The sequence below is a fragment of the Acipenser ruthenus genome, chromosome 31 (genome assembly GCF_902713425.1).
Source record: "Acipenser ruthenus chromosome 31, fAciRut3.2 maternal haplotype, whole genome shotgun sequence".
Classification (NCBI taxonomy): Eukaryota; Metazoa; Chordata; class Actinopteri; order Acipenseriformes; family Acipenseridae; genus Acipenser; species Acipenser ruthenus.
In genome coordinates this window covers 14,664,294-14,689,387 of record NC_081219.1, presented here as the reverse complement: position 1 = coordinate 14,689,387, position 25,094 = coordinate 14,664,294, and the positions used below count along the sequence as shown (strand labels likewise).

At 41.8% G+C, this 25,094-nt stretch overlaps 3 protein-coding genes across 10 annotated transcripts; 2 read left to right on the top strand and 1 right to left on the bottom strand.

The window, feature by feature from the left end:
- The first annotated feature begins 665 nt into the window (after positions 1 to 665).
- Positions 666 to 14,711, top strand: LOC117962293 (endoplasmic reticulum mannosyl-oligosaccharide 1,2-alpha-mannosidase-like). Of its 8 annotated transcripts, none has more exons than XM_034908995.2 (16): positions 666 to 860; positions 1,101 to 1,213; positions 1,422 to 1,513; positions 3,279 to 3,418; positions 3,697 to 3,805; positions 3,920 to 4,050; positions 4,277 to 4,431; positions 4,960 to 5,057; positions 5,480 to 5,668; positions 6,113 to 6,261; positions 6,514 to 6,702; positions 6,940 to 7,130; positions 7,944 to 8,064; positions 9,368 to 9,562; positions 9,996 to 10,127; positions 10,861 to 14,711. In XM_034908995.2, the coding sequence occupies exons 4-16, from the start codon at positions 3,314 to 3,316 to the stop codon at positions 11,062 to 11,064; spliced, it is 1,968 nt and encodes a 655-aa protein (XP_034764886.2). In that variant the 5' UTR covers positions 666 to 860; positions 1,101 to 1,213; positions 1,422 to 1,513; positions 3,279 to 3,313; the 3' UTR covers positions 11,065 to 14,711. The 8 variants fall into 8 exon arrangements, with proteins under 8 accessions (XP_034764886.2, XP_034764885.2, XP_058861392.1 ...); XM_034908994.2 differs by having other exon boundaries at positions 1,419 to 1,513; XM_059005409.1 differs by having other exon boundaries at positions 1,101 to 1,513; positions 10,861 to 11,066; positions 11,394 to 14,711.
- LOC117964682 (dipeptidyl peptidase 2-like) lies at positions 14,549 to 24,812 on the bottom strand. Its single transcript, XM_034909000.2, has 13 exons — positions 24,495 to 24,812; positions 23,986 to 24,130; positions 23,602 to 23,741; positions 22,661 to 22,824; positions 22,082 to 22,217; positions 21,701 to 21,782; positions 21,444 to 21,610; positions 21,265 to 21,325; positions 16,147 to 16,280; positions 15,862 to 16,018; positions 15,679 to 15,743; positions 15,519 to 15,589; positions 14,549 to 15,198 (listed from the first exon to the last, which is right to left on the bottom strand). Exons 1-13 carry the CDS (start codon positions 24,750 to 24,752, stop codon positions 15,096 to 15,098), a joined length of 1,683 nt encoding a protein of 560 aa, XP_034764891.2. The 5' UTR covers positions 24,753 to 24,812; the 3' UTR covers positions 14,549 to 15,095.
- LOC117964683 (kelch-like protein 9) lies at positions 16,599 to 21,254 on the top strand. The gene is made up of 4 exons (XM_059005410.1): positions 16,599 to 18,446; positions 19,437 to 19,689; positions 19,997 to 20,157; positions 20,639 to 21,254. The coding sequence occupies exons 1-4, from the start codon at positions 17,403 to 17,405 to the stop codon at positions 21,017 to 21,019; spliced, it is 1,839 nt and encodes a 612-aa protein (XP_058861393.1). The 5' UTR covers positions 16,599 to 17,402; the 3' UTR covers positions 21,020 to 21,254.
- Positions 24,813 to 25,094: the final 282 nt, after the last annotated feature.

Genomic DNA, 25,094 nt, shown 5'->3' with positions numbered 1-25,094 from the left:
CCTATAATGTGTCCCTGGTCAAGATGGGGAATGTGAAGCTCTGCACCACAAATAATCCCACCTCCAGCAGGGCTGACGTTTTGTAAAGTTTCTTAGTGTTGAAACAGTAAAAGTGGGATGTTTTTCTTGCCATTCCATTAAGAAATAAACTTTCATACCTCCTACTAATGAATTCATTATTACTGATGAAACAAAAGGAGCGACATGCATTCTCCAGAAACAGAAAAAACTTAAAAATTCGACAGCAGCATCAAACCCAGCACAGACTCGACTCGACGCCATATTTTCATCAACACCTGGGTGCACAGGTGGATGGGCGTGGCTAATCAAGAACTACTTCTGCGAATGGGCTCAACTCCGCCTCCATTGGGGCAATGCGGTACAGTTCATGCAACCCGTGTCAAACTCATAATAACTCAATTACTTTTGCTGCAATGCAAAAATGGTAAACCTACATTATGGTATGCTATTTCTTATCTTTTAGGCATTTGTTGAACTTTTTAAAAGTATTTTTGTCAATTACAATATGTTATGTCGTATGCAACTAATCAAACTTTATGCCTTATGTGGCTTTATTTCACACATATTTAGGATGACTGCACTTGCTGCTACGCACACCACTTATATAAGACCGTTTACATGCCCACACACAAGATGTTCAGCATTGCTACTCCGCCTCCTTGGCCGAGGCATTGCCAGGGTTAATTTCGAGGGCGAGTGATGATGCGATGATGTCATCATTCATGACGCGAGGGCGCTGGGAATCAACAACAGAACGGAAAACAGAGAAAGCGCAGCCGGGAGGGTATACCAGCAATCATATTAATATTATAACTACGGGGACCGCACAAAAAAGCAATGTAAATGAGCTGTTTAATTATGTAACACTTTTTTTTGGCATTGCGATTAAAAGCTACGTTAATGTGCAGTCATTTAAAAACTGCTACGGTACTGTCTATAACGCAGTGCTATTATTATTATTATTATTGTATGAAGCACAGTTTTAGTGCTGACTGTAGTTATATATTAGTTACAGCGCAACATAATCGATTATTGTTTGGTTTTGCAAACACGTCTGTTCCATTATTTCATTTTTAAAGTGTGAACTGCACCAGGCGGTAGTGCTGTCGCTGAGAAGCAATCACATGTGATCGGAAAATACTAATTGCCAGTTTACACCTTCGCATGATGAGACAGCATCGTCCGCGCAGAGGTTTCTGTTTTTTTATTTGACTTTACTATAATATAATTCTGTTTCGACGTACCGCAAATCATTGTAGCCCATACCTAGGATGTGAATCTAAACCCGGTTAATATTTTTCTCTTTTTTTTATTGATTTTGCGGTGATCACTGTACAGTGCTGTGTTTGTTTGCATGAAGAAAAGAAAAAAAAAAAAAAACTTGTTGTTTTTGAAAGTAGGCCCTGTTTGATGCCCCGGCCTGTGGTGAGGTTGTGAGCCGGATAGGCTGGGAGCGTCTTCTGTACAGACAAGGAAATCCGTCCCTTGAAAGGTACGTTGTGTGCAGATACTTTAAACCCACGCACGGATTTGCCAGTGCTCAATACAAAAAAATATGGAAGATTTACATTATTATTGATCTCCTCTTCCGTTGAACAAAACGAGTGCTGTACATTTTGGCAGCGGTCAAGGGAGCTTAGAGATGGTTTAACCGACCCCTATAGGAGTGATCACTGCCCTGCTTCAGGAAGGTCAAGGCGTTAGACCTGTAGTATCGATACGTGGAAATATGGATTTTATTGTGTAGCGGTACTGGCTGGCACTGGTGTCTTGTGCGGTGTGTATTTTCCAAGACCTGTGTTGTTTATTTCTGTATTATCACCGCTTGTCTTTTTAAAGTGCTATACAGTTCAAATGATACAGTATGGTATAGGAAAGTAACTCATGCTAAAGGTGTGCCAGCCTATATGTAGGTGTGTATAGGGTGTACCCAATACTGGCTTTATTAATAGGATTAGTGGATCCTCTTTTACTGTGAGGAGGATCGTTTGGTCCTTCATATCAAATATTTCAACACAATATGGGTAACCTTCAGAAAAGTGGTGGGCCCGTGATAATACAATGCTAACAATAAGCAAGGACAGGGATGCAATCCTTTAAGAGGAGAGCCCTACTGTATACGTGCCTGAATGGCCTCCTCACCTACGTAAAATATTCTTATGTCCTTATGCAGGCACTAGAGAGACTGTCTGTAACCCTCGAAGTCTTGCCCCTCCCTTTTTTAAATTAAATATATATGATTTTAAAAGCTGTCTTGCCATCCTTCTGACTGCTGTATGTTTTTGTAGTTGCCTAATATTTCCTGTTGCTGCTTGAAGATCCCTGTTTATCACAGGAAACGATCTGTGTGATTTCAAATGTGTATCATACTGTGTTCATCTTGTAGTTTTGGTTCCGTGGTAAGATATTTTGTGCAGCGTTCTAGATGCTAGGTAGAGGGGGATTTCAAACTTGTGCTAACCCTAACCCCTCTTCTAATTGAATTGTTTGAAAGTCTGTGTGCATTTGTCGAAATTAAATAAAACTCCTACTTGCTCGGGTTAGGGTCAGCCTGAATTATTTCTGCACGGTTCTGCCTAAGGTTGGTCAGCCTGCAGGAAGTAGTTTTTTGTCCCCCCCATGATTTTTTTTGTTGTCAACCCCGTGTGGAGGAGGAGGAAAAGATTAGCAGAGAACAAGAAGCGAAACATACAGGCAGGACACAGCTGGCACAGATTAGACACTGAAAACACCTGCACTCTTCTGAAATCAGCCGGAAATAACGTGATTGTTACCAATATAGACAGACCTCGAACTAGACTAGGCCATGCAAATGCTCATTTAGTTTCTCCAGGTGTCTTATGCGTTGCAGTCGCCCATGTATAATAAGAGGGCGCCAGTTTTCCTTAGAGATGTCCAAGATCTTGCTTTTGACCATACCTGCTAGCAAGAGTAAGAGAAAAACCCTAATAAATAAAGAGTGTTGCACTTGGAGGTCATTTTAAAATGCTGTGTGCTGAATCGGGAGTTTGAGCTGTCAGTTGAGGGGATTAATATGCACCGAACCGACAGGCAAAGGAGCACAGATTTGCATTATCAGGTCCTGTAGTTACATTTTTTTGTAATTCTGCACCCCGTTGCATTGTCATACAGTGCGGAAATGTATTTAGCTGCCCTTTGCTGCATATCCTTTTGCTGATCCCTCAAAGCTACCCATCCTGCCCACAGGAATCCACAGCGGACACGAGGAAACATAAGACCTGTCTTTCTTTTTCCAGGACTGCGTCTATGACCTTCCTGTTTGACAGAAGAGATGTACCCTCCAACGAGAAAGGATTTCATATCTTTAACCCTCACTGAGCAGGGCAGCAGGAGCTACAACAACAGCAAGAACTGGCGCAGGAAGTCTTGCTGGAGGGTAAGACAGAGGGCTCCTGAGCCTTGAGCACACAGTACTATGTGAGCAGAGAGAAGACATGGTGGAGGGGGTTGGCAATTCCAGGTTAGGCAGGTTTGTTTTGATAGACCAGGGTAAAATAAAATAAAAAACCTGCCTAAATCTACAGGATGCCAGTATCGAAGAAGTGCTGGTTTGACCGTTGAGTGAAGCTACGGCTATCGGCTGTGCAGTAACAGTGCTGTAACTGATAGCATCAAACCTTCTTTGCATATCCTCTCTTTTTTTGACTCTTGCAGAAATGGAAGCAGCTTTCCAGGTTGCAGAGAAGCCTGATTCTCTTCCTGCTTGCCTTCCTGTTGGTTTGTGCGTTAGCGACCTACCCGAACCTGGCAGAACACTGGAGAGGTACAGTATACTTTATCACAGAGTGGGTTTGGGCTGGAAACCACTGTGCTGTATCTGCCAAACCTTACCCCGAGCATGTGAAAAGAAACTGTTTTTTTAAATTTCTGTCTATAGCTCTTACAGAGAGATCGGTGCAAGAGGAATGGAGTGCCGTGGACATTCCAGAGCTGAAACCTGTGAACCCAGCTGTGATCCCAGAACAAGAGAGGAAGATTGGACTGGTCTTCCCAGAGCCCCCTCCACAGGTAACTAAACTGGGGGCAAGCAGGAGCTGAGAGCAAACAGTTGTCTTTTTTTTAATTCAGCGTGCCACTATGTGATTACAGGGTTGCATGCAAAAAGGGGTGACAATACATGCATCCATTTGTTTTATTTTTTAATTCGTGAGATTGTGGTTTCTTAGCAATAGAAACATAGCCTTCAAACATATAATGCTAAGGTTGTTTGTTTTTGTTTTTTTCTTTCTTTCAGAAACCTAAAAAAGTCCCCTCGAACAAGCGGGGACCGCCGGTATTACAGCATCGGCTCATGAAGAGAGAGAACGCATCGGAAACGCAAGTGAAAGAGAGAGAGAAAGAGGGACAGGCAGCGAATGGGGAGGACGAGGGAGAGAAATCCCTTGTCAGGTACAGCACAGTCTGTCTGCTTCCTTCCTGGCTTTGAAAAATGCTGCTTTCTGTACATGGGTGTGCCTTAAAATAATCCACGCTAGCAAAATAAAATCAAGGGGTTACACTCCACAGCAAGAAGCACTATACAGTATGTCTGTACATGCTTTCCATTCTGCTTAATTATTATGGTTGTCCCAGCATTGCATGCTGATTGGGCGCTGAATGTATTCCATGTGACCACAAGATTAGATTGTTAAGCAGATCGCCAGAAATACAGGCCATAGTGTTTTATACAGCGTCAGGTTATGTAGTTAGCATTCAGTATTTATTCCCAGTCTGTCCAATAAACACTTCAGTATTGTGCATGTTAGTAACGCAGTCCTTTATTTTAACTCTGTTGGAGGAATTCTTGCTATTGGTTACCAGCGTTCCAAATATGTCAACATTTAAATGTGTTTATTTGTAAAATTTATAAGCGTTTTGGAAATGGCAGTGTAAGAAATCCCACACCCCTAGATCTGATCACTGTTCCTCCCTCTGCAGCTGGCGCGGGGCGATGATTGAACCCGAGCGCGGGACCGAGCCAGAGCCTTCTGCCAAGGAGGAGGGAGCGCCGGATCCTGCAGCACAGGAAGGACCAGGTAGGTACAGCTAGCCACCAGCGGCAAACACAGGGTGGCCTGTATTCATGCATCTGCTGTGAACAACAGTGTAATGTATTTATTGCTATGTCTGTACAGGCCATCCTGTATTAAATGGGACATAAAGAAACAGTTCCATTAGGTAAGTCTATGGGAAGAACAGGACATGGAAGGGGATGGGGAGGTGGTGATCTTCCTTAAAGAAAACGATAAAAGCACTAGGCGGCTTGTTCAGTCAGGCTACACTAGCCTATGCATCTTGCTATCAATCAGATGTGATTGTAATAAGGTGTCACGTCGATGCATAAGCTTCGCGGTGGCTGGAGGCAGGAGTCTAGCTGCTTTTGACGAGATGCAGGTCTTTTAAAGCACTTTGATGATCTTGATGAAGAGTTATGCCGACGCTGTTGTCATTGTTGTAGCTGCTGCTGCACACGAGCGCCAGAAGGCAGTGGTAGAAGCGTTCCAGCATGCCTGGAAAGGCTACAAGGAATTCGCCTGGGGTCAGGATGAGTTGAAGCCCATCTCGAAGTCCTACGGCACGTGGTTCGGGCTGGGGCTGACTCTCGTGGATGCACTGGACACCATGTGGATTATAGGACTGAAAGAAGGTATTGTATTCTGCAGTGCGTGCTTTTGGGAAAAAAAAAAGATGTCCTTGCAGGACTGTGTCTTGGGAACAATTAAGTGGCTCTCATTGCATTCTCATTATAGCTATCTTAACCCCAGAGTTTATTTTAGTAACATACCTTCCCCTGCCACAGCAGTATACAACTAGACTTCTCAATCTCATGAAGGTCTGACAGACGGGTTTCTCCAGTTTATAAAATACCAGATTCGGACAGAATCAAAAGCTTGTGATAAAGAATGTCCCAACCAAGTTTCATTGTGATTGGATAAGCGTTGCTCTAGCTGCTTGTATATACATACGCGCAATATACACATACATATACATAGCTGTCTACACCATCAGAAGTGTTGCATAAAGTAAAAAAAATAAATAAATAAAAATAATGGAAGGTACAGTTATGTTGTGGTTCTCCTCAATCATTCAGAATTTGAAGAAGCTAAAAGATGGGTGGCCACTGATCTGCAGTTTACCAAGAACGTGGACGTGAACCTGTTTGAGAGCACCATCCGAATACTGGGGGGACTGCTGAGCACCTATCACCTGACCGGAGAGGACATCTTCCTGGAGAAAGCAGTACGAGAACCCCCCCCTTGATTTACTGTTTATTTTCATTTCCTAAGAGGAGTCTGCTCAAAGCTGCTGTCCCCACAGCGGGGCAGGAAACCACTGATCTTGGCACAGCAGCTGTTCTATGTCATTTGCTAATCTTGTATTTCATATGTTGTTGTGCTTGGCGCGTCTGTGAAATAGTTGCATGTGATGTATAAAATGGAAACCTGTAAAGGATTAATAATCTGTATTCATTATTATTTTTTTTAATAACAGAAAGATATAGGAACCAGACTGATGCCTGCCTTCAACACCCCGTCCAAGATCCCATACTCCGACGTGAATCTTGGCCGTGGCACGGCGCACCCGCCTCGCTGGACCTCCGACAGCACGGTCGCCGAGGTGACGAGCATCCAGCTGGAGTTCCGGGACCTGAGCCAGACCACCGGGGACAGCCAGTACCAGGTGAGGAGTCCAGTAACGCAATCCGCATAAAAACAGGTGGATGTATCCGGTTACAAATTCTTAGCGGCTTCAATTTTTGTGTTGTTACACAAACTATTTGGGTCTGGCCTCGCAGAGAACGGCAGCGATTTGTGGGTCATTTTTTCTTTTCTTTGTTTCGTTTGTTTCAGCCGTTGTGCTTTTAAGCTGATAGCCTGTTGTCTGTCTGTCTTTCTGTCTCTCTCTGGCGTCCCGCAGAAAGTTGTGGACGGTGTGATGAAGCACGTGCACGGGCTGGCTGGGAAGCATGACGGCCTGGTGCCCATGTTCATCAACACCAACAACGGGCAGTTCAGCCACCTGGGCGTGTTCACGCTGGGAGCGCGGGCGGACAGCTACTACGAGTACCTGCTCAAGCAGTGGATCCAGGGGGGCAAGAAGGAGACCGAGTGAGACACCTGCTCCATTCATAATGAACTTGAATGTTCTGCACACCTCAGGGAAACAACTGAGACTCCCGTTGCAGAGTGGTTTGATCCATTCCTGCTTTTGCTAGGAGTTTTAAAAACATACCTGAGCTTGTACTGAGGCTAGTCAGGCTCGTTTTAAAACCTGGATTGGGGGAAACTGCTATGCAATAGGAGTCTTATTTCCGTCACTATACCTTAAATATATATATGTTTTTCATTTTAAAAAATTGTAATTTGGCCACTGTGCATTGACATGGTCAGTTGATCAAAACCGTGGCAGATCTAAATTTTCTTAGTGGCATTTTACAAGCATGAATTACACAAGTCCTCTAGGTGGCAGTGTTTACAGATAACTCTCCCTGCCTTTTTGTTGTCTTAGATTATCAAGATCTTGCTGTGGACAAACCCAGTCAATATTTACTGCTTTCAGTTTGCATTGGGATTTAAAACTCCTGGTGCTGGTCTGTGCACAGGCATTGCTTTGTTTGTATCCTGTCAGGCATGATTTGACAATTTCTTGAAAAATGTGTTTTGCTTCATGACCTGAGGTTGAAACAGTTTGTGACCCTTGCAGTCTGACTTGTTTAAGTGTAGTTTATTATTTAATTATACCCGTTTTAAACCTGGGGGACTAGACTCGCCCACCCCTGATCCAGGTGCAAAGTCTGTCCCAGCTGAATAATGATCATGAAATGCAGGACACAACAAGTCAACAATTCTATTGTGCTGTGCACAGTGTTTGATTTGTGAAGATGTGTATTTTATTGTAATTTTTTTTTTATTTAAAACCAGATTGCTAGAAGACTATGTGCAGGCGATTGAGGGAGTCAAAAAGCACTTGCTGCGCAAATCTCAGCCCAGTCAACTGACTTTTGTGGGAGAACTAGCGCACAACAACTTCAGCCCAAAGATGGTGAGTTACGAAATACCTCCCCAATGCCCAGAAAGACACTGTCTTCATGTAGAGCTCTTGTTAATGCAGTGGGTGTATTCACAAAGTGCAAAAGGAAGAACAGACGGCTAATGTCTGCAGAATTAGAAAGACACGTATGAACTCTTAAATGACCCTTTGTAACAGCATCAAACTGTTTTTTGAGTGTTGACTCATTGTTTTGCAATTTCTATTTCATTTTCTATTCCATCCCTTTTATGCAACTTGTCCCCTTTCCTTTCCTGCTTTGCAGAAGTGAAAGGCTAGAAAAGGAAGAATGATTGAATTAATCAATCGTGCAAAGCACTTCATACAACCCTATAATGTAGTCCCCGCTGGCACAGCAGAACCTGAAGGATTACAAATTTTTTTTTTTTTGCCAGTTAAATAAATGCAAATGACCAATCCTCACAAGCACCTTGAGGGACCGCTGAGTCAAACTGATTAGCACAAGATGCGAATAAAATAACATGGGCATGCTTTGATATTGCCGGTGCTCCAGTAAGGATTAAAGGTAAGGCACTCGGATCAGGTGCTACCGGGACTGGGATTGATCATGTTGCCATGGCAGCAGTGTGCTGGGCCAGATTGCGTTCTTGTTGTCGGCAGATCATCTCTGATCTGTTATAAAGGGCTGCTTGGCATGCTAATTGGAGGCGCCGTGCTTTATTACATATTAGCTGTTTTTACAGTTGCTACAATAATAATTCCCACCCTGCTTTCTGTTGGGGTTGATGCCATGTGGCTGTTATGAGATGTTACCGGACCTGCCTGCCGCTGAGATGTGTATCTTCTATTGGAGCTGATTCTTTCCAGTGCTGTACAACAAACCTGAAGCAACATTTTATTGACTAAATCGAACAAGACGGCTGTTTCTGGGTCGTTCCGTATGGATGGGCTCAATATGTCCTTATTAGGTTTTCGTTAGCTTAGCGTGCCAGATGGTTTCTGCAGAGAGAATGTTATGAGCAATATTTCAAAGAAAAACAAATACTGTGGAAACAGAGTAATGGCTTTTTGTAGGGTTTTTTTTTTTTTCAAATAGTACCTTTTTTTTAGCTGTAAGGACAGACGTGATCGGCTGAGCTATTGCAGGCTATACCTTGGATAGATTCTGCTCTACCTGCACATAGGCGTTTTGAGATTCTGTCCCACACGCTGAGGTTTCCTATAGCTGGGAGATTTCTGATATAAGGTAATATGTGCAGCTCACCCTGTCTCTTCCGGAGTGTGGTAAGACCCAGGTCCGGGGACGTTGCTGACGGAAGTTGTTTCCTCTCCCCAGGACCACCTGGTGTGTTTCTTGCCCGGGACCCTGGCTCTAGGGGCCCACCACGGTGTCTCCTCTGAGCACATGGAACTGGCCAAAGAACTGATGGAGACGTGCTACCAGATGTACGCTCAAATCGAGACGGGCCTGAGCCCTGAGATCGTGCACTTCAACCTCATCCCACGGCATGGGCGGGACGTGGAGGTCAAGGTAGGGACTGTAGGGCTGGGGGTCGGGAGCTGCCAGAGAGCTGGGGCATCCGTATAAATCAGCCAGTGAAGGGTCTGCCAAAATCCCACTACATCCTGTCATGTGTGTGGATATCGTCCTGTGCAACAAATGACACCATTTCAAACCGGGGGCGGGGGTGTGTGTGTGTTATAGCAGAAATCATTTCACACTGTTTTGATCAGCCGGACTGTACGGAGTCTTACAACAAGAGAACAAGAGGCAGCACCCTCAGAAAAACCCTTTTCATAAACTGAGTAGCATGCTGGATACCAGTATTCTGAATAGATCAGTAGAACTCCCAAGTGTATGGGCATTCCACGAATAGAACTGTTTGCAAAGAAGCAAAGGCAGTGTTTGGAATATTGGAAATACTTGAGAATGTAAAGGAAGCGTCCCTTCTCTTCCTCCGCAGCCCGCTGACAGACACAACCTGCTGAGGCCGGAGACGGTGGAAAGCCTGTTCTACCTGTATAGGTTTACAAGGGACAAGAAGTACCAGGACTGGGGCTGGGAGATCTTGCAGAACTTCAACAAGTACACCAGGGTAGGGAAAAGGACAATACTGAAAATAAACTGGAATAACGATACATATAATTTTACTAGATTAGCCCATTTAAATGTGGTTGTAATAACAAGAACCCTTCCTAAAGTGTGCAAAGGTTGGACTTGAGACATTGAGCCCTCTCTGGATCCACCATGCTCCCCCGTGTGGCTATAATAGGTATCACATGACATGCAACCCCATTGAGCTTCGGTCTTGTTTGTGGTGCCGGTGTTTACAGAAGTGAATTCCACATGCCTTGCGTTGCGACGTGACCCCTGTGGCATGTATGAGTGCATTGATCTTGTATTTGTGCTCCAAGAGTACATACTGTATTTATCTGCAGCTTAGCAGTGATCCTCTGACATTGTACATTCAGGTCCAGGCATGAACAGGTAATGGGAGCTTTATCTGGAAGATAAAGAGTGCTGCTTAGTATTTCAGCAGCCTATTCTGTTCCAGGAGCTGAATAAAATACTGTTTATACTCGGACAGTTTACACAGTGTTTTTCTGCATTCTCGAAAGCGATTCTTTATCAGTTCACTCTAAATTTATTTAGAATGGATCATGAACTTTGATTCTCTAATAAAGGTATTGCACTATGGGGTAATTGTTTTAAATTCATACTTTATGCCTGGCCACAGACTAAGCGGTCAGTTGTAGCACCACCCCACAGTTCACAGTTCTTTTTCCCCCTGTTCATTTAAAAGTTGAATTCGGTCGTGTACATTGCAGGTGTCCACGGGAGGATACACGTCCATCAGTAACGTCCGCAACCCGGACAACCCTGACCCCAGGGACAAGATGGAGAGCTTTTTCCTGGGGGAGACTCTCAAGTATTTCTACCTGCTCTTCTCAGAAGACTTTGACTTGATAAACCTGGACAAGTTTGTCTTTAACACCGAAGCACACCCCTTGCCTATCTGGACATCTTCGTAAAGGTACGAACCTGCGGAAGGAAACTCGTGACTACAGTCATCAGGGTTATCTCAACTCTCAAGGGGGCTAGAAAAAAATAAATACCCCCAAGACCAAGGACTGATGTTTTTCCATTCAGAGCGAGTTTGTGGAGCAGTCTAATAATCACGTTTTACGAGCCCTCTGAACTTCTGAGTTCTTCTACCCTCGATAGACTTTAACAGAGTATCCATCCAGATTTGATATCTGTGGCTCTCAAACAAAAATGTGATGACGTGACAGTGTGAGGACAATGGGGGGGGGGGGGTGTTCTTAAATAATTTATTTTTAATAATAATCTTTATCTCCAGAAGCTTAGTATGAAGAAGATTCTGCAAATGAACTGGTGCAAACCACAATACTACTCTACATGAAGTGACTGAGAAAATGACCGGCTTTGACAAGAGTGTATATTGCAAGATAATGGTTTGAAGTTCCATTTACTGGATTGGTCCTGAGAATGAAAAAAAAAAAAAAAAAAAACATTTAACAGAGTGAAACATGTAATTAAAATAGCGTACTTGCAGAAATGAATAAAGGAAGTACAGAGAATAAGCCTGGTTTTTATACCACTCTTTTATACCACTGTTTCTAATCAAGCCCAAACTTTGAACAGAAAACCTTTCTAAACTGATCTACTCACTTTCTTGCAAGGATGCAAGTTCGTTTCATTCACGGGCCTTGGTGGTACTGTGACTAAAAAGAGCATGTCTGTCCTGTTTTAAGATTGCTGGACCTATTTTCCTAAGTGTTTGGTGTGAAGAACAGTCATTGTTGGATTCTGGTCTGAAAAGGACCTTTGTCTGAACCTGTTCAAGAATCACACACTGGCATTTATTCATTTTGCTGTTGCTTTTCGAATCCGCTACGGGCTGTAATTTATCGTCACGTGAGCTGGAACAGTTTCTGTACAGTACCTGGTACAGGTGACATTTTAAGGTGCTCTGTAGTAGGAAATTTCATGAAGGAGGCAGAATCAGTTTTTCTACAGGTAATTTGCACACTGTGAAAATGCTGTGGTATCATTTACAGTATGTGACCAAAACTCCTGCCATTTATTTAGAGAAGGGGCTGCTATCTATTGTATTTCTGTCCAACACACATTTTGTACAATACAGTAAACTGCATTTATTTTATGTTTTTCTTCTACCTTCATTTCCTAGCACGTGGATCAGTGTGTGCTGATTGCAATTAGGACACAGTAACTTGCTTATGCTCATTTTAACCATATTGAATTTGTTAATGAGCTCTTTTTGTCGCTTGTTTGGAATTTGCAGTCCTGTAAACAAGATATTGTAAATGTAATATAATTGCATTGATGACTACAGTATGCCTTTTGTGATGGGACACCTTGCCATATTAATTCCATTTATTGCAGTTGTACCCAGTGGGGACTCTCTCTGTATGCAGGTTTAAACAAAACCCTGTGGGCAGCACTACATCCTGGGTCACTGCTGTAGGGCCCTATTTATAAAGTGAAGGACTGTTCTGTTCTGTTTGTCTGTAAAAACAGTCCTTGAAGTTTTATGAACACAGCCCATTGTATTGATTTATTTTTTAGATCAGCTTTTATATTGTAATTTCTATCTTCTGTACACTTGGTGAGGTTCAGTCCAAGTACTTCTGTTCATGCACGTGCCATATTCTCTATGGCAGATAAACTGTGTGCTCTGACCCCATGTCGTTTTGCACATGTGGAGGTATTTCAGTTTTTTTTTTATATGTTATACAGTTCGTTCCTGCCTCGGACTTTATGCTACAATCCATTCCAATTAGAAACATATTATAGAGATGAGGTTTTCAGTGCAGTCCATGCTGCAGGCACATCGTCTTACTGTACTACAGAGAGACATTTTCCTGAGTACAGTGAAAAGATTACAGTATGGGATAAGTTGAAATGGCTTGCTTAATGGAAAGCTGTCAAACCAAGTGGCGTCTACCTACAGTACTATAAATTGCCCTGAACACTAAAGCCATTCAATTTGAAGCTTTACAGGAGAATGCTGCAGTGTTATGGTCACTGCGTGGACTGCTTTTGTGAAAAGTATTTCAGTTTAAACAAAGCTGTGTAGAGAACCCAAAATGCCTCAGCAATATGCTTTTATCTATTTAAAATATATATTAATTTAAAAATCATGTTTTTGTTTATTTTAGAGATTCTTGTACAGTATATTAAATGTACTATACGAACAGCGATTGATCCTGCTGGTTTAGTTTAGTCAGCTTTGCATTAAAAAAGACCAAGAAATTTCTAAGCGTGTTGCAAAAAATGAAAGTAGTGTGCTGCAAGAAGTGACACAGGAAAGCACTAATTAAGGGGAAGAAATTAGGAGCAGAAGATTTTTTATTGTTCGGTTTATATAAACTGGGATGAAAATTGTACTCCTGGCTAACAGTTTGAGCTATTCTGTCTTTTACTGTGAGCACTGTCTGCTGTTTCAATCTCTAGGGGAACATGTGTGCTATCTAAAACCTGGATAGGCACAGTCTGCTCCAGTAGGCAATGGGAGACTTTGATTTTTACCAATACAGTTAAGTACCATAATCTGAGCTTTTTAACATGCCTTCTGAAGACATGTTCAGCAACTTATTGTAAAATAGGGTCCTTTGCTACTTTGCTATGACTTACATTTTCAATTGACTGTTTATTTAGTCTCCTTGGACACAATTCTGCTTAGATTGTAATGTCTAGGATGCCACTTTCTTGTCAATGTAAAAATGAAACCTGATAGACCCTAAATGTCTTAAACTGTACTCTTACAGTTGCACCCAGGAGCTGTACGATCGTGTTCTCAAATGTAACTTCATGCAATCACACCATTTTTTATGAATAACATTTGGTTACGCTACTTAAAAAGAGAATGCAAGTGGTATTATTTTAATGGTTTTATGTTTTATGACATTGGTGTTTCTTTAAAGGGTTTTTAACCATTTCTTTTAGCTATTCAATCTCAATACACGGTAAGTTTTAATTGTACGACTATTACAGAATACGTGGTAATTTATATTCCTAATCACTTCTCAGAAACTAAACTCATTAAAGTGTGTATCAGGTGCAACATAAATAAAGCACTTGTCTCTCTTGCTTTTGAATAATAAACCGATAAAATGTAAGCAATACAATGTCTTTATTCTCCTACTGGTTTCTGTACAGAGATCGTTATCCAGGGCTCTTCCAGTCCAGGTTATTCCATCACACAGTTTTGTTTCAACCAGGTCCTGCCTTCTTTAACTTACCCTGCCGCAGGGTAATTCAGTAATTAAGAACCTGGTTGATACAAAGCCCTGCAATGGAATGGACTGGAATTGCCATGGCTTGCTGCACCTGACCTGTAGCATTTTCTAATACAAATCTTAACTGTACATACATTTCTTGGCATATCAACGTTCACACAATTAAGTGGTGGTTTTAGTTTCTAAATTCAAATGTAAGAATTTTTATAATTGTATTTAAAAAAAAAAAAAAAAAAAAAGAAAAACCCCTTAATGCTAGAGTGATGCTCAATGTTTTTGTTCTTTCTTAACTGCTGTTTGAACGAGAAAGAATACAGGCTTTGTAATGATATCTGTATATAATGACGGTTTTTGTGGTGTAATTATGGGCTGTATTAATTAAAAATTTTAAAACATTGCTCTTGTTTTTATTTTAAACTGTGTTAAAGGTTTTAATAGCCAGAAAAAAGAGATTCTTAGCAAGAACATAAACACTTAATAACTCTTAATCCAGATACAAAATGAAGCCCACATCCAGAAGCAGATTTTATTGTTATAGAACACGGTTGTGTCAAAGATCATTTTGTATGTGCTAAGAATTTCACATTCCTCTGATCAAGAACTTGCAATTACAAAGGTCAGTGCAAAATACTTACTTTGCTAAACATTCAGGTTCTCTTTATTGTAGGGCTTGTGATTGTCACCCTGGAGTTCTTTTCATGCAAGAAGCAGTACGGATTGTACATGTGTGCAACAACAGCTTTACACGATCAGTCTCTTATGTTTTAAACAAAAACGTGTTAGAAAACATTTGTCTCTTTCTTTTTCACCCACTCGGCTATGATCTTCGACTCCATTTTACGAGCATTTATCACAGAAGCCGGATCGGCAGGATTTGACCCCCTGGAAAAAACAGAAAACAACATGATGCAGTAACTATGTCCGAAAGGAGCGCACTTTAGCACTGCAGCGTGCTGCTGAAAGCCCGCACTGTGCTGTAGAACGTGCACTTGCTATGGTAGGATGCAGATTGGTCTTTACCTTGCACTGAAACTTTAATTAAAGACAGTACAACCATTACAATATTCAGGCACGGTTTAAAAATCACTGTCGCAGAAACCCTCTTCTCAATACCAGATAAAAGACATTTAAAAAATACATTTATTGCTGTGGAATTAATTGTGCAATTAAAAAGTCACATTAATGATGTTTTTTTATCTCACCTTAAGTCCAGATGATGAGCGCCATCAGCAATATTTATGGCAATCAGAGAAGGGCTCAGACTTTTCCTTACCTAACATAATAAAACAAAAATCAGCTTTTTACTTTATCATCGCAAGCCGAAGTTCACATTATTCTGCATTAAATTGCAACGCTACTTACGCCTCCGTTTGCCCAGGGATCAAGATCCCCATTGGAGAATATAATATTGGTAGCAGAAGTTAGAGCTGAAATAAAAGCACAATTGCATTAGAAAGCAGGTAAATTACCCCCTCGCTGTAATTCACATGCAGTGTGCATTAAATAACCCAGTGTTGCATCAGTACAGTAACAATGTGCAATTACCATCTCCCCAAAACTGGGTTTTCAGCCATCCAGGTCGGGGAACAACACCCCACTTTTCCATGCAGTGCTTTTCTCGGTCTTGCTCGGTGAAAGGCAGAAAAGGGAACATATCAGTAACACCGTTGCTTTCATAGCAGAGATCTACTTCTGTGCAAGCCTAAAACAAAATAAAAAATATATATATATTAAATAAGCTCTTCTACCAACCCTCGTATCGTGAAGCCCCGCTCTAGCTACAGCTAGTTATATAATAGGGCGATTCTTCAAGGACAAAATGAATCGTACCTGATAATCCCACGCGAGACTGTCGAAGCCCAGGCCGCAGCCAGTTGGATCAGCACACTCGACGTACAGTGTGTAAATATCATAGCATGTGGACTTGCCAGAACCAACGCTGGCAGTAAGATTGTAAACGATTCCTTCAGGGGGAAAAAACAAAAAGAGCAGGTTACGGTCTTAGTAAACTGGCCTAAATTTAGGTACTGTTTGGTTTAACAAAACTTTGTTACTGGTTCGCTTTGTAAACTTTCTACTGGTTAACGCCAAGTGATATGCCAACACCAGTATAGTGGTATACTGTAATGATATTTATTTCCAAGTGAAGTAGACAAATGTACTAGTTTGATGGAAGAATTACTTTGAATTACTTTGAGTATTACCACTATGGGCCCGATTCACAAAGTTTTAACTAATTACTAATGTTTTTTATTTAAAAAAAAAAAAAAAAAAAAAAAAAAAACACTAATTGAAAAAAGTTCAATAGCAGGCTATACAGTTTCATGAATATCCAACTTTAATTTTTAATGATTTTAAGTTTTAGTAAAAAGGGTCCTATTTTCAATCTCATCAGTTTTCTGTATTATACAGAACCTTTATTTCTAACATTGGGGAAAAGTAGTTCCCATTTAAAATTATAAAATAGGTCAACTGGTTACCAAATACTTCTGCATGACTAGTGCAAATTAACAATCAACAACTGTGTTGACAGAGACACTGCAATAGGTAGTAAAAACTCCCTTAACTGTGTTTAAACAGAAGACTTCATGCATTGAGGAAATAGACAGATAGTCCACATAGAATTTGATTTCATAATATGAGAGAGCCCTTGGGAGAGAGGCACTTGGCCATTAATATTGACAGCATGTGAAGAAATCCACTGCAGTCATTAAGTAAACACTGCAAGCCCAGGCAAGCCCCTGGCGAAATTTTACAACCAGGCTCAGATTTCACTGAACCAAACTCCAATGGACTGTCAGCTAGAGAGGAGTAGAAACGGCATTTGTTTAGGGTAACACAGCCAATTCACAAGGATCCCGAAGCAGCAGCACTTCTCCAAAGCAAAGAAATACCTGGCTACCGAGGAGGACTGCTATTTAAAGACAAGCCTCAGGAGGGTGAAAGCAACACACAAGACTCTTACTAAAGTATATACTATGATTAAAAACTAACCGATAAGATTCATACATTTAAAAAAAGACAAGCCGAGTAAATTTAAGCAGATATCCGACTGGTCTCGAGAAGTCTTAAGGTACAATTTGAAAATGGATAATGGTTTGCAGCGGAGCGGAGTAGCAGACGCCTACCCGTTGAGGTTGCTGGAAGGAGCAAGTAGCCTCAGAGCGCAGAACGCACTGTGCGATGTTGCTCTGGAAGCCGATGGGGTGGCTTTCCCAGCCCATAAAGTCATCTTAGCTTCGGCAAGCAGCTACTGCAGGGTTCTCTTCGTAGGCAACGCTGTAAACCCCGAAGCAAACAACGTGAAGCTGAAAGATGCGAGCGCTCGAGGGCTCAAGCAAGTGCTGGACTTCATTTATACCAGCAAGCTGGAGCTGAGCATGAGCAGCTTGGAAGACACGCTCAAGGCAGCTGAAATCCTGCTGGTCCGGGATGCCATTAAGCTGTGCTTCAAGTTCTTGGACGAGAACCTGAACCAGGAAAACTGCTTGGAAGTCCTCAACATCGCCAAAAAGTTCTGCCCAGACGAGCTGAGGCAGAAAGCTGCCTCCTACGTCGGCCGACAGTACAAAACGATACTGCAAGACCACCAGCGCCTGGTGGAGCTTGACGAAGACATTCTCCGAGACATCTTGAACAAGAGCGAGCTCAGGGAGTACAGCGAACTGGAGCTCTTCGACTGCGTCATGACGTGGCTGCGCCACGACAAGGAAAGAACCAAAGCGGCGAGGGACCTCTTGAAAAGGATACGGTTCCCGCTCATCCCCGCGGACGACCTGCAGAAGTTCGTCCAGGAGACGTCCATCATGAAGACCGACTCGGAGTGCTTCAGGTACCTGCAGGACGCTCTGAGGTACCACTCACAGCTGTACACTCAGCCCGCACTGCAGTCCCAGAAGACCCAGATCCGCTCGGACTCGGCAAACCTGCTGGTCCTGGGGGGCAGGACTAGCGACAACAAAGTCTGCAGCGACATCTGGGCTGCAGACGAGGAATGCAGCGGATGGAAAAAGCTGGGGGAACTGCGCACTCCTGTGTACAATCACTGTGCTGTTGTTATCGGTAACTTCTTGTTTGTTATTGGAGGACAATACAAGTTTGAAGCAGCAGGGAAGCAGCCAACAAATGAAGTAAGTCCCGCTACCTGCCTGCAGTAAGATGCAGGTATGCAACTCTGAAAATATTCAATCTAATAGATTCACAATAAAAAAAAATAGCAGCACTAAGATACTAGATAGGACTGTTAACCTGGGATCCCAGGAACAGCACAAACTGGTCCATAATCTGGTTAAACTGATGAAAGATCTGATGCTTTATAGCTGTTTATGCCATGAACACGTGGTTACACTGTACATGTACTCACCAGGTAATGTACAGTTTACAGTATGTATCTGTATATTCGGTTACTATAATTAAACAGGGTTTTATGGTGATCATGTTGCCCCTTGCACAGCAAGACATATCTTGTATAAATATGGACATGGTTCATGACTGATTTATCCTCCTATTTGTTTATGTGAAATGTTTGAAATTCCATCTCCAGGTATGTTGCGATCGAAACCTAGTGTGAACAGCTGATAAGATAATCATTACAATCGTCATAATTAATCGCACACACATCAAGCGCAATAGCAATCAATGCTTTAGAGCAAACAAAATCCCAAGTCTTATGTAATACATCCATTGTGTAAATGTACACATGAAGACAGTGTACATTTAAGTTGTTGAATCTTTCACACAGAAGAATTCTCTGAATTCTCATTCTATTCTCCGAACACTCTAGAAGCTTTGCATTTCTTGGCTGACTCCTTGATAACAAAGGGGAGTGCCTCCACTCCACCACCTGTAACAGGTAGTGGTCATGACCGCCGACTGAAATCCCAGTTGCCAGGAGGAACTGTTTTACCTGAGTGACCACTTAGTTGCATTTAAGCACTTTACCTTTTTTTTTTTTAAAGAACCATTTAGAGAGAACGAACATACTTGTAATTTGCAAGTGAAACTGCATCGGCCCGCTGTCCCTACAATATCCCTTTCTGGTTGTTATACAGTGTATATAGGAGTGTAGTTTAATCACACTGCATGAGCAGAACAGATCCAGTATAATTTGCTGTGTGAAGGTTTTTAGGTTCGACCCCCGCAATGGCTCGTGGCTGCAGGTGGCCGGGATGTTAGAGAAGAGGACTCGCTTCCACGCAGGCGTGCTATCAGACCACATCATTGCCGTGGCAGGTGGCACCCTGCTGGGCAACCTCACCAACACAGTGGAAGAGTACAGGCCCACGGACAACAAGTGGGCTTTTACTGCGCCTTTCCCCGTGGCCGTGGCAGACCACGCGGGGACCACGCACAAGGGCATCCTCTACATTTCAGGCAAGGAAAACCGAATGCACGACTGTCTTTCACTGGAACCATCGCAGTTCTAGTTTTACACAGTTGCTACCACGTGCAATCTGTCCGACATGTTTTATTTTGTTTGTTAATTACATCATTAAAACATATCCACATATTGACTATTTCCTACACTGCAGCCAATGCATTTTTTGATAGTAACAACTAAATGCAATCTTTTGCTATAGAAATGATAACGATTAATTTTTTATGAAAAAGCTGTCTCCTTCGTCTACCCCTTTTTTCCTATCATCCTCTTCATTAATGTGTTTTCTTATCTCGTTTCAAGGAGGGTTCTCAGCAGGACAATCTCTAAATGACCTGTACAGCTACCTCCCCCGACTCAAACGCTGGGTCATCAATCACCCAATGACATTTCCCCGCTGTGACCATGGCATGGCTACAGTTGAAAACAAGATTTTCTGTGTAGGAGGTCGGAAATTAAACTCTGTAAGTTGGCAGCTTTATAGTACACTTGCCTTTCTGTGCATCCTTCAGCAGTCCTTACTGTAACTAGCGCAGGCACATTCAGATGTCTCCTAAAAATCGCACAAACCTGAAAACTTTGTAACAGCTACATTTTTCTAATTTTGTTTGAGCAGAGTCAAGGCACTGCAACAGAAGTTTGAATGCAAGCGCAACGGTACTAGTGTGAAAGAGTGAATGTACAGGTTTAAAAATATTTAGATTAAAGCAATAGTTTATCAGATTACAGCCAAATGCAATCAGAAACGTCTGTAACAGAGGGCTAGGAATGCATGATAAAAGTTTGGTGATTATGACGGACGAACCCAACAAATGAGGGTTTGCTATAAACTTTTAAAATATGTTGCATTACCTTACAAAAGTTACTACCGGTTCATGCAATTTAACAACGACCAAAAAAAACAAAACACTTGTAATGTATTTGCTTGTTTTCTTTCTTTTGCAGTTAGACGACTGGGTGCATGTGAACGAGACAGAATACTACTGTCCAGAGTCTGATCAGTGGACAACACTCAAGGTGTCTCCCTTTGACTGCTCTCAGTTCAGCCTGCTTGCACATGGCTCCAAGCTCTACATCACAGGAGGAGGGTCGCTGCGGGAAATGAACAAGAAAGAGGGCGTGTTCATCTACGACTGCGAGGGGAAGAGGTGGGAGAGAGCCGCTTCTCTGCCCGTGCCCCTGGTCGATCACACAGCCTGCCTGCTGAAACTGTCTGCCGGGATTGTACAGAAACTAAAATCAGAGGAGAGAGCGAGCTCGCCCTTGCCCTCCTCCTCCTCCTCCTACACTAAAAAGTCAACTCTCAATCTGTTTGTTATGGACTGAGGTGCACTAAGGGAGACTGAGGGTGGGGGGGATATTAAAAAAATATGTTAGTGGAAATAAGGAGAATTATTTATATATGAATCAGTCCAGAGGACAGTCCTTGCCTGCAGGGACCTGCATTATATTGCCCTGTTGGTACCTATAGTTCTTCCCTCGGGGTCCATAGTTTCCCCACTATGAGCTTCCTCACCAGTCCATGTTTACAATGTATAAAAATCAAACCAGAAATTCATTTATTTACTTACCTACTGTATCTTGCAGTGCTTTCACAAGGTCAGTTTTATTAAGCATAGTTTCACAGGCAACCTTTGGAGGTAAAGAAAAAAAAGTGAAATACCATCCTAACCCTTAATCTAGACTCCTGTATATATAGATTGTGATTCTGTATTCGGAGGTATTTGTGGTTTGATTCATCAGGGCGCACCTTGACTGGGTTAGCAGGAAGTTCCTGGATGAATGATACAGAGTACGGGTAGTCGAGCATTGCCATTAAGGTGAAGGCATTTCTCAGAAACCCGTACAGCTGGTGAATATCCTTATCGGAAGATGGTGCCCGACAGAGTGACAATTCATCTCTAATCTTCTGGTACTCTGTGAACAAATTAATACCGATTTATAATCTTTAAAACGCCGTTGAAAGAATTTTCATGCTGTTTGATCTATACTTGGGAGTGACTGTACCTTGCCGCTTGGCTAATTCTTCAATCTGCAGAAATGCATTCCTCACTGAATTGGCGCAAACAGAGCTGTAACTTTCAAAATCCTACCAAATAAATAAACAAATAAACAAATAAATAAATAAATAAATAAATAAATAAATAAGAGATTATAGTAAGAGTGAAGGCTGCCATTGCATAGCTGTTTGAGCCACTCCATATTTTGCTATACGCTTAATTAAACATACACGAGTTACCTCCGCACACAAAGCTCATGGTAAAACATGAAACGGCTCAAACTGCAATGCAATGGAGGTCTTTTTTTTTTTAAATGTTAGTCTACTTTACAGCATGCAAGTCAGCGTGTTTCTGGCTTCCCTCTTCATGTTATTCTTGCTTTACTTACTGCAGTCACATCATGGAAAAACTGCTTGGGGTCTCCCAGCCCGGCAGTAGAGAGGATAGGGGCGCTGGCAGCAAGAGCTCCAGTTACTATATTGGGATATTTTAGTCTCATATAAACACTCAACATCCCTCCATAACTGAAACAAAATGAGAGAGTAAAAGGGAATTTCAGAAGCAAAATGGAGAAGTCTGTCCTTCAAAAGTAGTCTTTAACTGTAAAATGACTTCTGCATTGTTGAATTATTTGGTAATGAAGACATTATTTAGTATCATTGCTGTTTATAAGAGTTGATTAGACCCCCAGGTTTAACATCCAGGTAGATTTAAATGTAATCTAATTTTAAAATCAGGAATAAATCTGACACCCTTTAATAAATTAAATAATCTGGGTGCACAATTACTAAATGTTTTCGTACCCAGAGAATAGTTCTATTACTGGACTGTCTTTAACAATGCTTTATAGTATGTTAAAAAAATAAATATTATTGCTGTCCTGGAAAAATAAACTGCTCACTGATTTAAATTTAAATTTAAGGGAACTGTAGTCTCATTCAACACATGCATTTGTAGCACTACTAACCTCCCACCAAAGACAATCACAGGGCAATCCGGGGCACCAAGCTGTTTCTTCAGCTCTGTAATCATGACTGCATAATCCGCCAAGGCTTGTTCAATCGTCAGGAGTCCAACGTTAGGAAGCTCAAAAGATGAATTACCAAAAGGAAGCGACCTGCCATAATACCTCTAATACCTCTGAAACAAACGCGAAAACGATACCACAGTATAATTCCATAACGTCTCATATATTACAGAAAGTAGACATGACACTGCATCTGCCAGAAACCTGTCCCGACTCTGTATTGCTGGTCTGTTTGAGGTTTTAGTACGTAGTTCATATGGCAGTGTGCCACTGAATTGCAGAGTCAGTCTGGAAACTGTGGGGCTTGTAATATAGCTATGACAGACTTACAAGAAACACAAAGCCCCATGTTATGTGGTTATTTATGGCAGCCTCTAACTTTGAATTATCTACAGCAACCACTAACAGCAAATGAACATTCTTATTATTAGATAAAATAATAGAATTTCTAGCCTCAGATGTTGTTCTTCTAAAACAGTAACTATGTTTTTTGTTTTTTTTTAACCATGATCTGTATCTCCTAACCTTTATTTGAACAAATAAACCCGTGGGGAAAAATATAAAATCAGACAACAGGTTAGATTCTGGATTAAAAATGCCCTCTGTTCAATACTTGACAGTGAAATATATGTTATCAACTCAAAGTACATAAACAACAAAACAGACCACCTACTAGTGAGTTTGTCAGTACAGTAACATACTGAAGCTCCTAAGAGCCAAGGGCTGTCTGGCTTAACACTTAAAAGGGGAAATGGAAATACAAGTGTCAGCCAAACGACGGTAGCCTTCAAGGGTTAAACATTAATTCCAGCGCGTCACAAGAACTCATGCTCAAAGTTCCCTTTAGGGTCTGCCTTATATTTCCTCACTGGTGCCCTTACATGCTCAGCAAAAATGACCAGCGCATGATGCTCCGAAGCCAACTCGGAAATAAACCCAGAGTTAAGAGCGAACTCCCAAATGTCTCCTTCATTGCCAGTGTAAAAAAATATCGGTCCGTAACCCTTCTTCCAGTATTGATCTATAAAATACACAAAAAATAGAAAACATCTGTAAGTCTCCCGTTTTAGCACACTGAAAGAAAAGAGAAAACACTTACATCAAAGCAAAATCCAATGCGTTTGTTAAAATGTTGGAATAATCCGATGATAAGACTAGACACATCGCATTAGTATTTAGTGCTATTTTACATGACACTGGTTCCGCACGACACACACACGCACACGCACGCAGTGTATCTGCAGTATAACGCTCTCTGCTCTCACCTTGTATTAAGTAGCGCTGTTGATAGGTATTATCGCCATGACTGTTGAAATTAAAGTGGTCCACCACTTGCTGGAAATATTTCTCTTCAAATTTGGGCTCAGAAGCTCGGTGAGCAGCTGTGCCACTCTGGAACTTTTCCTCTTTCTGTGGATTAACAGGAGTGGGTTTAGCCGACTGCTCAGGAGGACCCGAAGGAAAGTTCAATCTCCCTTCGTGTGCAATGTCTTGCGTTAAAATTGCTACCAGGCACATTAGCACTGTATATCATTTTAAAGTGAAACGAGGAGGTGCGTTACCTCATATTATTAAGGGTTAGCAGATGAGCTGTAATTTGGACCCAGGGTCTCCTTGCTTAGTATTTCTATTTCTGTCCCCGTTTTGAAGAAGCTTTCCTCTTTGGCATGCTAAATTCTGAACTATTGAGCTAATTCGATACTCAGCGGGGGGTTGCAGGAATGGAGCTGTTATTTTGAACACGAAAGAAGGTTATTCGTAATAACATTCCTACCTGTGGAAAACGAGGGCCGAAGTGCCTGGCATTATCCGCGTTGAATTCTTCTGAACGCACAAGTATAGCCTGTTCCAAAAACTTTATAAACGCGGACACAGACGTGTCCTGATTTAATTGAGGAATATAAGCCCCATGCGCCGTCTCTTGTTTCAAACTAAATACCGCCAACAAAAATACAGCGAGACTGTAGTAAAGGCTATTCATTTTAAAAAGAAAAAAAAACTCAGACACACAACAGAGCCACGCAGAGAACATAAACAAGGCAAGTTATCGGTTTTGAATCAGCTGTCTGCCACCCGGGTTCAATCATGTGATTCTGTCACGAGGAAGAATCAGTCATGTGATCCTCTTAGCAGCAACGCAATAAATGATATCATGCTCAGCGGTGTTCAAAGTGGAAGACGAGACACATGTAATATTAATAATAATAATAATAATAATAATAATAATGATAATAATAATAATAATAATAATAATAATAATACAGTAGAAGGAACTCGTATGTTTTATGCACACTGGCTGGCTGTGCATTAAACAGGGAAAGTACAAACTAGTCATAAGAACTTGCTGTAATATGTATTGTGTCCACTAGGGGGC